Genomic DNA, 14388 nt, shown 5'->3' with positions numbered 1-14388 from the left:
TATTGCGGTGTGTTGGTCAGGGTGCAACATGCAAACACAACTTTCAACAATTATAAAGAATAAAGAACAATATAAAGTTAGTGATTAAAGTATAGATATGAAATAAAATGTGCACAAATGGATAAATACCAGCATGTCTTTGCAGTATAAAAAGCAGTTTAAAGTGTTTACAGTGTAGTGCAATGACGGGGGTAAGAGCGGAGGTGGGGAGCCAACTAGAATGACTGATGCACTTTATATTGATCATTCTAACTTTGTTACAACCCAATAAGCCTAGTCCAAGTGATACATTCGTACAAATATCTACCTGAACAAACCCTCAAGGTTAGGCCAGCACATAACACTGGTAAACTCTATGCTTGCTGTTCCAAGGTCTTGCTACTTCATTTTACATATCAGATTATGTACCCTCCTCGATATTAAAAAACTTATTTAGAAAACAGTGAGTCATTTGCTATTTGAAAAGCAGATAGATATTTAACAGGCACCTCCAGTTTCTGACTCTATTTTATACAATATCAAATGCTTGCAGGCTGTCAGTACTGACATAATCATTTCAAACACAGTGAATTCTGGTTAACTGGACCATTGGATAATCGGGGCATCAGTTCATTTGGAACAATTCTTAAAGAGGAAACACTAAATTGAGAAAACAGTGGGGATTCTATTCATTTATTTAGGACACTATGCCACTTAATTGGGGTAGGAGACTGTTGGTGAACAATTTCTAACCAGTGTGAGTCACATTCAATTGAGTGGCCGTTAAGACACTATACTGTCCTTACAGCGATCGGTTTTTAAATAGCATCAGTTGCGTGTGTTTATGTTCAAAAAGCCGTGATTTTTTTGTCACTGATAGTTGGTGAGAAATAAGCAGAAATTCAGAACTGTTTTGCTCTCTGCGGTCAAGCATTCAGGCTTGGAGATGCCAGAAATGGCCAGGAGTGAAAATGAAACGACATCACTACTTCAACAAGTTAGGAATTATGAAGGTATCAACAATCATCTTGAACACCAGAATCAGGTTTAATATCACCGACTTGTGTTGTGAAATTTGCTGTCTTTGCAGTAGCAGTACAATGCAATACATAATAATAGAAAAATATTTAATAATATATATTAAACAATTGGAGCAAAGATTAAAATGAAAAAGTAGTGAGGTAGTATTCATGGGCTGAATGGCAGAGGAGAAGAAGCTGGCTAAATTTGCAACTTCCTGCAGCTTTTATGATCTTGTGCAGTGACTCTTTCATACTAGATAGTGATGCAACCAGTTAGAATGAAATATAAAGTGGAATAAAATTGTTAGAAAGCAGTTTATTAAGAGTTTCTGCATATGTTATTTACTTAAGTCAAAAACTATAAATGGCATTGCAATTTCTGAATGGTGTTGATTCAGGAAACTAAAGCCATTAATAAGTACAACCACACAATCTCCTACTGTAGAGATAGGCTGTGCAAACAATGTATTTGGATGTAAAATTAAAACCATTCTTTCATTATTTGATTGACAGATGATAATTTCCAACACTTTTCTATCAAGTTGAAATATTATAGAGTTCCTCTCTCCAGAACATAATAAATTTTCTAAGCCATCGTAGGGGCTCCTTAGTTTCATCAGGCAGGATTCGCCCAGACTGTTAAGGGTTAAGTTCGCCGTGTATGTTACGTGTTATGTTGTACATTATTATGTGTTGGGGCGGGGTTTTTTCTGATATATATACAATGTCGCCATTTGTTTGCGGGGTAAAAAGAAAGTACGTTAGAAGTAATTACACTCGTGTTGATTTTTGTCGACATTCCTACACTGGCTGAATCAGTTGTTAGCAAGGAGTAATTGCTGGTAAATTTAATCACTGAAGCAATGCCGTGTCCTTATTAGTAGACTAAATATAGCTTTATTATTGCTAATTTCTCAGAAATCCAATGGCTCCAAATAAAATTCCTGCAACACTTGTACTGGTGGCAGAAATTCTCAGTGCTAAATAGCTGCTGAGTAGCCTTACACAAATATTCCAACGTGTAAGGCAGGTAGTAAATAATCTCAACCCAAAGCAATTTTAAAACACCGAAGAGTCAATCATTATGGGAATTCTATTTTGCAGCCAAAACTTGATAAACTGAGAAAGGAATTCTGGAATTGTGAGGTGTGACTAACCAGGGTCTGTTTGGCTCACTGCATGCCAACCATAAATTTGTGAGTGTTCAGCTGAGCCCTGCTGTTGATTGGTTTTTTTAAAAAGCCCTCAAGTCCCGGTGAGTCATTGGGATGCCGTCGTGATGGCTTTCTTATTTTTATGAGGTCGAGTGCTCAACCCAGCACGGATGGAAAGCATGCAAGGGTGCTGGCTGGATTCGAACTCGGGAGCCTTTGCTCCAAAGTCCGGCGCTGATGCCACTATGCCACCAGCCCGCTGTTGATTTCTTTGCTACATCATTACTGGGCCTAGCTTTCTGAGTATTGTTTAAGGTGTCTTGCATAGCTCAAGGCCAACCAAGACCTCCTAAAGGGAACCATCTACTGTGCCTGTAGTAGGTGCTGGAAGTAATTCTGAAAGTGATTATAACACACTGCAAGCAGAACACAATGCTTAACAGAGAAAGCTCCACAGTTTTCGGCCATGGGAGATCTTCATCCACAAGTTGGAATGATGTTTGTTTGTAGGGGTTTCAGGATGCTGTCCAGAAACCTAAATCAGATAAATAAAAGGAGAAGACCACAATGCAACTCCTCCTTCCCTTTTTCCAGTGGTCCACTCTCCCCTCCTATCAGATTCCTCCTTCTCCAGTCCTTTATCTTTCCAACCCACCTGGCTTCACCTATCACCCTCTAGCTATCCTCCTCCCTCCTCTCCTCTCCCCTCCCCTACCCCCCCATTTTTATTCTCACTTCTCCTCCTTCCTTTTCAGTCCTGAAGTAGGATCTTGGATCGAAACATTGACTGTTCATTCATTTCCATAGATGCTGCCTAACCTGCCGAGCTCCTCCAGCATTTGTGTGTGTTGCTATGAATGCAGTGTTTCATTGACCTTGTATATATGCTCATGATTGGTCATGACTTCATCAAATGGCACAGTCCACTCTCTACAGCCAAAATCTCAGACACTGCTCAATGCACTACAACCCACAATGCAGGTCCACCAAGAGAGCGACCAAACATTCACACGCCCCAATATGGCTCTACAGATTCACTTATAATGCTAGACTCACATCCATATTTCATCGATTATACATGCTGACAGCTTTTCAACCATGATAGGCACATTATCAAAACATAGTAAATTGAAGCAGAAGTCATTCAACTCCACAGCTGGTTGACAAAGGTGATTAAGGATAAATTGGAAAGTAGGGCATAGAAAGCGGCAAGAGCTGGTGGTAGACCAACAGTCTGGAAAGTTTTAAAAATCCAGCGGAGAAAGGCTGAAAATTGAGATTAATGGGGAACTGGAATAGAAGAGAAATTGAGGCCAGGATAGACCAGCCATGATCAGAGTGGATGACAGGACAGGCTCAAGTGCCTTACTCCAATGTTCTTGTGTACTACCATTCAATAAGATCAAGGCTGATTATTTCTTTAACCTCAACACCACCTTATTGTATTAAACCAACATCTTTTGATTCTCTTGTGACGGATTACAAGAGGCAGGAGATTCCGTGCTTGCTAAGCTTTCTAAACACAAGCAGCTGCCACCTGTAAGATCAAAATCAGATGCCAATAAACCTCCAACTAACAGTTTGCTTCGCTTCTGGTCATAAAATGGGAGTCAGTCTTCAGTGCTTAGAATGTAAATAAAAAGCAGAAATCAGCTTGAAGTTAAAAGAGTGTTTGCTGTAGAACAGCTTCACAACAAACTCTGTATATATGCAGACGGTCAGTTTGTGAAAAAGCAGAAGCTAGTCACTGCACCTGCTTTAATCTTGCTCGAGGTGTAGTACAAGACAATGGGTTGTTTTCAGACAAGCTTACTTTAAGTTGCCTAGTTCAGGGATGCTTACGGATAATTTAGATGGACATTTAGCACATCATTAACTGTTGTGTTTTTAAGTTGGGAAGTTTATGCACTCAAGGAAGTTAGCTTTACACCATTTACAGCATTAATTGTGAACTGTGAACATTAAGCTGAGGTCTATGTCTCCAAAAGAGGCTTTGCGACCATGTGTTAAAAGGATATCTGAAATACATGCAGCTGAAGTCATCCAAGTGGAGAAGAAAATGGTATAAATGTAAAGAGCAGTTCAATTTTATTAGGAATGGGGTAAGGACCATCAAGGAGTAAGAAGGAAACATGGAATGAATGAGATCTCATTCCTCCAGCTTCGCTTTCTACAACGGACAACTTGCTCATCTGCAACTCTCTAGTAATTCTTTTTCGTTTAAAGGAACTCTACCTATGCTTTGGAAGCTATTTATGCTTTGTGCTTAATGCTTTGTGTATAAGAAAAGTGTTATGATTTGCATGTGTTTAAGATATAAATCCTCTGAGAGTTTTAAATGTGTTTTAAGAGTGTTTCTTGGATTTAAATGTGTAACACTAAAAATAAATGAACTGTGTTTTCAACTATTTTCTTGGCTATTAGTATCTTCTCCTTGATAGGGTGAGCCAACCCACCACTTAAATAGTAGGTATTGGCAGCTAAACAGTGAAGTAAACTAGTCTTCGAAGATTTGTTAGTTACAGTATAATCTCCTGTTAGCAAGGCTGCTCGTGGCTATTTGCCTCTGATAGGGCTCAAGGTCTTCGTTTGAGTTTAGAAATTTGCGGTCAGCAAACTCAATACCATCACATCATTAGCATCCAAATATCAGTCAATTTCTGTCTCAAATGCACTAAACTATGAGTATGGCCTGGCATCATAGTTGATATGGACGAGGTGAGAGAAAGAGCCCATTTCTGTTCTGTGTGGTTCTATGATTCTGACTAAGTCTCCAAGCACATTGTGTAATACTCATTAACATTGCTTCTCTTGGCAGACAAGATGTCACACAACTTGTAGCAGCAACAAATCAGCAAGGGCCAGGTCAGCTGCCTCACCTTATCCCACTCCAGAGTGCAGACCATAAATGGAGCATCTAAGAAAGAGCCAATGGCTAGAGGCAAGTCCAAGATCACTGGAAGGTTACAGTACCACTCTTCCTAATCCTCCTTCTCCCCTCCCTTTACTTTAGATGTTCTGATTTTTGTAATTTAAACATAAGAAAACATACTAAACAATCTATTTTGAGGATCAGTAGTTACTTGAAAAACAGGCCCACAATAAATTTAGCCACTTTTTCTTGTTCAATCTGAAAGGATTGGTGTTTAAATCTCATCATTACCCATGCATACATGCAGCTTGACAAAAAAAATGAGGAACATCCAGGAGGATTGATGAAACCTCCAAGAATCAGGAAGAGGCACTGATTCTTGAGGTTATCGGTGATACATCCCTACTCCTGGGCCACTGCCTTTTCAGGTCTGTGTCATCTCCACCCTGCCGTCTGTTTCAGAATGGCCAGAACTCCTGCCCATCCTTTCCCTTTCAGATCCACACCTGCCTTTTCCCTTTAAAGTCTGGCTGAGCCACACTCCCCGGCCTGAGCTTCAGCCTACCGTTTACCTCCCAGGTCTGCCTACACCGCACCGTGCCATCACCCTTTCACGTCCACTCGTGCTCCCTCCTGCCGGATCGGCTCCCAGTTTAGCATTTGCACTCTGGAGCGTCCTCCCTTCTGGTGCAGCAGGGTGATGAGCAGACTTTGCTGAAAACCCTGCACCTCTTCACTTTTCACAGCCGCCTTGCTCTCCCTGTGGCTAGGTCCAGTATCAGTAAGAGTTAACAGAGCTGAGTATGCCGGAATATTCCAATAGTTCAGTCCCAAAGTTAAAACAAAACTCCTGGACAAAATTGTACCACCACCGGGGAAGAGACATTAAAATTAAACACGATAAATTCTGCAAATTCTAGAAATCCAGAACAACGCACAAAATGGTGGAGGAACCTAACAGGCCAGGTAGCATCTACAGAAATGAATAAACAGTCAATGTTTCAGGCCGAGACCCTTCTTCAGTACTGGAAAGGAAGGGGGAAAGATGTCAGAATATAAAGGTGGGAGAGGGGAAGGAAGATAGCTAGAAGGTGATAGGTGAAGCTAGGTGGTCAGGAAAAGCAAACAGTTGGAACGAAAGGAATCAGATGGGAGAGGAGAGTGGACCATAGCAGAAAGGAAAGGAGGAGGATTATACAGGAGTTATCTTCTAAGCAGTGCAGCAATGATAAGAAGCTGCAGTAGCAATGAGGCACAGTGAATGTAAAATACATTAGCAATAACTTTCACTACTGATAATGTGCCTTTTTCCAGAGATTTATCCATCTCACATGGTGATTGGCTGTCCTGTTACAGAGAGGATATTAGAACTATCAGATTCCTGATTGAAAGGTAACAACCTTTATTGGACAGACTGGGGGAGCTTTGGTATCAAATTTCACTGACTAACTCAACACATACAAGTGCTAGTCAGCCACACTCAACACCAAACCCTTGGGAAAGAGATTTGCAGTGCAACTCTCAACAGTTAGCATCAACTCCGTTTTAATGACAGGATGAAACTGCAGCTTGTTCAGACAGAGCCTATTTGAAATAGCGAACAGGACTTGAGCAGTGCTCACTCCCTAGAGCTATCCACCCCTTTATGCTGGACTAAAAACCTCCTCTTACAGTGTCTACATTGTGTTCAGGAAAACTCCCATGATAGCCTGAATTTTTCTGGCACCATTTGTAAAATGGTCAGTAGAGTGCAGCCACCCCCTATTCCAATTTCAATTTCTACACGGGAGCAACTTTGTAGCAGTTTTCACAAGAACTTGAGCTTCAGAGTAACAGAAGTAAATCACAAATCAACTGAGGAAGTCTACCTGTATAATCCTTCTTCCACTTTCCATTCCTTCCACTCTTCCATTTCAAGACTGCCTAGGTTTAGCTTTAAAGCAGCTATGGATGAAATTGTTGATAAATTTTCTATTGTAGGGTGGCTATAGATTTCCACTTTATTTAAAAGGAGTTTGAGATCCTCCTAGGATACTCTAAGACCTCAGGACATAAAGACATTGCAGCACAATTAGGCCATTCAGCCTATCAAGTCCATTCTGCTATTTCATCATGGCTGATCCCAGATCCTATTCAACCCCATACACCTGCCCTCTCACTGTATCTCTTGATGCCCCACCAATCAGGAATCTATCAACTTCTGCTCTAAATATACCCACGGACTTGGCCTTCACAGCAGTTTGTGGCAGAGCATTCCACAGACTCACCACTCTTTGGCTAAAATAAATTCCTCCTTACCTCTGTTCTAAAAGGTCATCCCGAATTTTGAGGCTGTGCCCTCTAGTTCTGCATATCCCACTAGAGGAAACATCCTCTCCACAGCCACCTCATCTAGCTGTTTCAACATTCAGTAGGTGTCAATGAGATCACCCCCGCCCCCCCCGCATTCTTCTGAACTCAGTGAGTACAGGCCCAAAGCTGTTAAATGCTTCTCATACGTTAACCCCTTCATTCCTGGAATCATCCTCATGAACCTCCTCTGAACTCTCTCCAATGATGACATCATCCTTTCTGAGATATGGGGCCCAAAACTGTTGACATAACTCCAAATGTGGCCAGACTAGTGTCTTATAAAGCCTCGGCATTATCTCCTTGTTTTTATATTCTACTCCCCTTGAAATAAATGCCAATGTTGCATTTTCCTTCTTTACCACAGACTCATCCTGTAAATTAACCTTTTGGGAGTCTTGCACGAGGATTCCTAAGTCTGTTTGCACCTCTGATGTTTGAATCTTCTCCCCATTTAGATAATAGTCTGCACTGTTGTTCCTTTTATCAAAACACATTAACATACATTTCCCAACACTGTATTCCATCTGACACTTTTTTGCCCAATCTTCCAATTTGTCTAAGTCCTGCTGCAATCGCATTGCTTCCTCAGCACTACCTACCCATCCATCTATCTTCATATCATCCACAAACTGTGCCACAAAGCGATCAATTCCACTTTCGAAATCATTGACAAAGTAGTGATCCCAATGTTGGCCCCGATTTTATTTTAGCTGCTTGAGTCATTTATTTTGTCAGAAAAAGAAAAAATCCCAGAACGTGACTGGTCATTTTCAAAACACTTACCTCTTTACCTAATGGCATTCCACTTCCTAATGCACAAGTTAAGCCAATCACTTTTGCTACAAAAGTTTTGAAGGTGAGGTATTCTTTTAACACCACTCCACGTAGGATCGTCTTCATCTCTGGTATCCCAGAACCTGTGAGAAGAGAACAAGCATTTTGAGTTCAGATAGGACCCAGGAGAATGGTCTGCATTTTAATCAATAATGAATATATTTTAAAAGTATGAGGTAAATGAAACAATACTTACTACAACAGAAGACTACCATTGATAATGCTGACTTTAAATAGTATTAGTACAAACATTATTGCTTCAGGCCATGAAGAAGGACCAAAAGAATGCAAATCCCATATGCTTGTGAATGAACTACTGTAATGGTTCTTCACAGTAACAAGACATGATGCAGTACATGACAACGCTCACAACATTATTTGATGTTAGTTATTTATCTGCTCCATCTCTTTCCCCCATTTTAGAGTTCAGTCTATTGCAAACACACAAGAAACCCAAAACGTGCAGATTCGAGGAGGAGAAATGCAACATTGGCATTACCGTACCCCCCCCCCCCACTACTCCCATACCATCACCACCATGTGTAACACCGAGATTTGCGACAAATGTTTAAAACTCATTTGTTTATGTGATGTGGATATTGAAGTTGTTGGTGATGTTGTCATTTATAATCCTTTCCTTACATCATAACTGATGAAGCAGTAAGAAGTCAACCACAGAAGAATTTCTGGAGCTACATATACATGCTGTGCCTATTCTATCTCTAAACATCACAGTGAACAAGACCACATTTTAGTACACTCTGATAGATTCACCATTACCGCTGATAGGGAATTACTTTTTTTCCCCCAATTTCGGTATTTAGTTCATCACTCAAGCTCAGATGTCACATCTGCCAGGGTCTATTCAAATCTCAGAGGCATTGGTGACTAGTCTATTAAATCAGCTACTATCTTATATCCAAGCACTCATTCCCTAACACAAACACAAGAGATTCTGCAGATGCTGGAAATCTAGAGTAACACACACAAAATGCAGGAGGAACCTAACAGGTCAGAGAGCATCAATGGAAATTAATAAACAATCCTCCCGTCCCTGCCCACTGATCACCTCCAGCTTATACTCCTTCCCTTCCACCTACCACCTTACTCTTGCTTCTTCTCCCTTCCTTTCCAGTCCTAATGCAGGGACTAAGCCTGAAATGTTGACTGTTCACTCCTCTCCATGGACCTGCTGATTTCCTCCAGCAATTTGTATGTTTTCCCAACACAATTTAAGATTTTAAAGATGCAGGTCCCACAAAACCCAACAAAGTTAAAGTCCAGCATCCAGCTCTCAAGAGACACACATTAACCATCCTGACTACTGTGTCAGTATTTAAATATTGACTGACGTGTGAAACATCATGTATTTGTAGTCACCAAATCTTTACATTTGTTCAACAAATCAATATGATGAAAACTTGACTACATTCAGATAATCAAGCTGCAAGTTAAAGTGGCTGAACGCCAGCATTTCGTTTTTTTCTTAAAAAAAACAAGAACTGTATTGCAACGTAGGGGCAGTTAATGGCTGATAATTATTTATAAAGTCTGCTCTCATTCTTGTGAAATAATGTTCTTGCAAAGCAAAAAAAAAAGGCCAAACACAGTGGATACACACGAGTTATCGAAGACCAACGCTGTTTGTAAATACTTCTAACAATGGAAGTTAGAATTACAGGAGTAGGGTACAAGCCAGTCTAAAGCCCAGACAGAATACAACATGAGACCATTTTGTCATACCAAGAGATCCAGTACTGTACACGCAAGAGTTACAATGAGTAGAGATATAGATACTCAATACATATTGAAAGGTAAGATTTTAAAATTGTTTTGGGCTTTTTAAGCTGCTTCTTAAAATAAAAGTTTGTAAATAATGATGGTACTATTCCCAATAAGCGAAGGCGATGGAGTAATTTTCCTGCCAAGAAAGTCCGGTACCTAGCCTGCCACAAGAGGTGGGCCAAATTCACACATGCAAATTGTAATTGTCCATTGTTCTCTGCATTTTTATCTGGAGAAATTATTTTGTTTGTTTTGGTGATGTGGCAGTAGTTTGTCCCATATGCCAGCATTTGGCCTGTATCATTTTAAACCTCTCCAATCCATGTACCTGTCCAAATAATATTTTAAGATTTATTATTGTAGATGCTTCAAACACATCCTCTGCAGCAGATTCCAATTACATGCCACCCTTTGTGTAAAAAAAAATTGCCCCTCAAGTTCCTATTAAACCTTTCCCCTTTCAGTTTAAATCTATGCCTTCTAGTTCCTGATTCCCTAACCCTGGGACAAGTACTGAGTGAATTCTCCCAACACATATCCCTCATGATTTTAGTTACCTCTATAAAATCACGTCTGTCTCCTATGCTCTAAGGAATTAAGTCCAAACCTGTCCAGCTTCTCTCTATAGCTTAGTCCCTCAAGTCCTGGCAACATCTTTGTAAATCTTTCCTGCATTTTTCTGATTTAATAAACCTTTCCAATAGCAGAGCAACCAAAACTGAACACAATACTCCAACTGCATCCTCACCATCACCTAACTTTTGACTTATGAAGGGCAGAATGCCAAAGTCCTGCTTCACCACCCTATCTAACTGTGACTCTTCTTTTAGTGAGCAATACACTTATACTGCAACACTGGATTTGACTTTCCAAAATGCAACACTTGTCATTTATCTGAATTAAACTCCATTTACCATTCCTCAGCCCACTTACTCAGCTCAACAAAAACCCTTTGTAATTTTTAATAACCTTCTTCATTGTCTACAATACCACTGATTTTAGGTATCATCTGTGAACCATGCCTTACATAATCTTATCCAAATTACTGACATAGTTTTGATCATAACTTATTATTTACTGTTTAAATAGTCTGTTTTCTGATCTATTTGTGCTTCCTGTCTTCTTCGCCTTGTCTTCAACTCATCGGTTGATAATATGTTATCAATGGGCACCCAATTATAAAAAAGTCTAATAATTCCTCACTTGTCATTAAATATCCACACAAAAACATGAACAAATTTTGAGAATATTTCCTCAAAAATAAAAGATTTTCATAGGTTCAAACCTTCTAAAGATTCTTGAACCTTGTTTTGAGTTGGTTCCTTGTTAACTTACACATAGAACAATACCTCTCAGATAAAGGGTATTCTGAAAAATGATCTTGGTGCTGAAAATTTAGCAAAGAACAAGCCAAAATATGGAATATAGACAGATGATTATGGATGTTAGTATTTAGATTACCATTTCAGTTTTTTTAGGAGTGCCAATCTTGCTATGTTTAAACAATAGGACAGATAGCATCAAGATATAATATGCAACGTTGTTTCACTGCACTGGAAGCACGAATAGAGCTTGTCCCTCAAGTCTGCATCATGATTCAGTATTCTGATATCTCTTTGTTGCATTCATGCTTTTGAGATGATTGGCATATGCACACATAGGCACATGTCAAAGGTTATGGGGAAAAGACAGGATAATGGATTTGAGGGGAAAATGAATTGGTCATTATCGAGTGGCAAAGCAGACTCAATGGGGCTGAATGGCCTAATTTTGGTCCTATATCTTATGGCTTAAGTACATTGAAAATCTTACTTTCAACAGCATTTCAGGTACATAGCATCATATAAGTAGCATTCATGAAAAAAGCTTAAACACAATTTTTACAAGGAAGAACACAACTAGTACAAAGAATACAAAGTCCACTTTTGTACAGTAATCATAGTGTTGCTAAATCCCAGTGATTAGGGTTGTGGCAGTTGGATGAAGAACCAAGTGGTTTAAATAGCTGTTGTTAAACCTGCCTAAATTCCTAAACATGCTCAATAGACTGAGAATCCTCATCCTGCATTTTCCTCATCTTAGTGTTAAATGACTTAATTGTGATTCCAAAATAAGTTCTGAATTCCTGAGAATGCAGCCTCTCAGCACATAACCTTTGAAAATTGTGAACATTGCAGTGAGATTAGTTCTCTTCTAAATTCAGTAAGCATGGTCAGCTGTACTCACACACTAGTCCTCCCAGCAATCAATCAACTGACGTGTGTTGCACCATTCCAGAGTGTGCACATCTTAGAAATCAAAACTGCAAACCACACTTGAGTGAAATTGCTAATACCCTGTACGATTGAAGAAGGAATTCTCTTGCTTGTGTTCCAATGAGTCAACCTAAATGAGCCATGAAGGTAACAGATGAATATCATATATTTTCCTTTCCTTTGATAAAAACAATCCCCAGACTCAGTTTGCCTTGTCCATTTCTGCTGGCAGCTTCAGTTTGGTAGTTTGACATTTCCTCTGGGTCTTGTCAAAGCTGTAAGACAAGAATCCTCTTTACACTGTCTAACAAAAGTTTTTGAAAGTGTTCACACACCAGCAGATTTCTAAAAATGTCATGTGCTACAAAGTTTCAGAAGTCTATAAAATCATGAGGGATATTGATAAGATAGTCATAGTCTTCTCCCCAGGGTTGGCAGGTTCAAAACTAGAAGGTACAGAATTAAGAGGCAAGAGATTTAAAAGCGAGCTGGGAGGCAGCTTCTATACACAGAGGGTAGTGAGTTCTTGGAACGAGCTACCAGAGGAAGTGGAGGAGGAGTATACAATTGCAAAGCTTAAGAGGCATTTGGACAGGTACATGGACAGGAGAAGTTTGGAGGATTATGGGCCGAAAGCAGGCAACGGTAGGATGCTGTGGTTGGTATGGATCGGCTGAGCGGAAACTCCAGTTTCCATGCTGTATTCCACTATGACTGCTATTGCACCATTGAAAGAACAGATAATTCTTTCAGTGCCCTTCGAAGCCCACAAATTCAAGAAAGGCAGATAAAAGGAACACAGTCACAGAGCTACACAGCATGGTTACAGGCCCCTTGGCCCAAATGACTACATGCCAACCACAGTGCTCACCCAGCTTGTCCAAATTTCCTGCATTCCACCAAGGCCCACCCTTCCAAGTACCTATCCCAGTGTTTCTTAAACGATGCTAAGGGGTCTGCCTCAGTCACGTCACCTGGCAGCTTTCTCCATATACTTTGCGTGAAAAAGTTGCCACACAAATCCCTTTTAAGTCTTTCCCCTCTCACCCAAAATATATGCTTTCTAGTTTTCACCCTAAACTTGTGTCCTCTACTTTTGCACTCCCCTACCCTGGGGAAAAGGCTGTTAATATCCACCTTACCTGTGCCTCCCATAACTTCAAACATTAATACAAGACTGCCCCTCCTTCTACAACATTCCAGGGAATAAAGCCCTGGCCTTGTGATCCTCTCCCTGTAACTCAGGCACTCTATCCAGACAAACAACTTTGCAATAAATTGTCTGCACTCTTTTCAGTTTAAAGACAAATACAGTATGGCCTGAATAACTGGACGGCCATAAGAAACAGGATAGGCCATTTGGGCAACTGAGTCCGCTCTGCCATTTGATCAAAGCTGAATTATTATCCCTCTCAACCCCATTTTGCTGCCTTCTCTTCGAAAGCTTTGACATCCTTCCTATTCAAGAACCTATCAACCTCTGTTTTAAAGTTAACCAGTTAATGGGTCCACAGGAACAGAAATGTCAAGCAACGAAAACTAACTGAACAAATGTACACAAGCTTACATGCAGAAACGACCTTTAAAGTAGAAAGAAATAGCAAGGTTGAAGGGAAAAGGATGTCTTTAATAGAAGGTGATTTCCCTTTCAAGGATCAATTGAGGAATGCTGGAAAGCCAGCTAGGCTGTTAAATCGTAGCTAGTTATGGTTAAAATAACAGTTAAATGTGATGCAAAACCTTATTTGTTCACTTTGAACAATCTGGGTTGCAAACAGTTCTCAGGACTGGAACCCTGTCATCAACTGGGAACTGCCTTTAATTTATTCCTGAAACTGAAACGTGTGTGAACTTGAGAACAAACAGACCATAGGACTAACACTCAATGCAGAAGACATTGCGGAGAAAGAAAAGGATTACTGATATTTCCCTGCTTTCTCTTGCAAGCAGTGGTAAAAGTGGGGGCCTGCACTGGCATTGGGGGTGGGGGGGGGAGACTGGAAAATGCTGAAGAGGGGCAAGCTGTAGGCAGCTGAAGCTCTTGCAGAATGGGTTAATGACAAACCACGATTTTCGTTGCATTATTGAACTTTTGTGTATTTGATTCGTTATGTTATTTTTAAAACTGTATTGTA

General features: G+C 40.1%; 1 protein-coding gene across 4 annotated transcripts in view; it reads right to left on the bottom strand.

Annotated features, from left to right (window-relative positions):
* Positions 1 to 14388, bottom strand: part of clcn2c (chloride channel 2c) — a 510268-nt gene that overhangs the window by 257532 nt on the left and 238348 nt on the right. For all 4 annotated transcript variants that reach the window (XM_073041207.1, XM_073041210.1, XM_073041208.1 and 1 more), the window contains exon 5: positions 8163 to 8296. In XM_073041207.1, coding sequence (XP_072897308.1) covers positions 8163 to 8296 — 134 coding nt within the window. The remainder of the gene's footprint in view (positions 1 to 8162; positions 8297 to 14388) is intronic.

Source organism: Hemitrygon akajei, chromosome 3, assembly GCF_048418815.1.
Source record: "Hemitrygon akajei chromosome 3, sHemAka1.3, whole genome shotgun sequence".
NCBI classification, from domain to species: domain Eukaryota; kingdom Metazoa; phylum Chordata; class Chondrichthyes; order Myliobatiformes; family Dasyatidae; genus Hemitrygon; species Hemitrygon akajei.
Note: the sequence above shows the minus strand (reverse complement) of the source record. Positions and strands in the feature narration are given on the sequence as shown.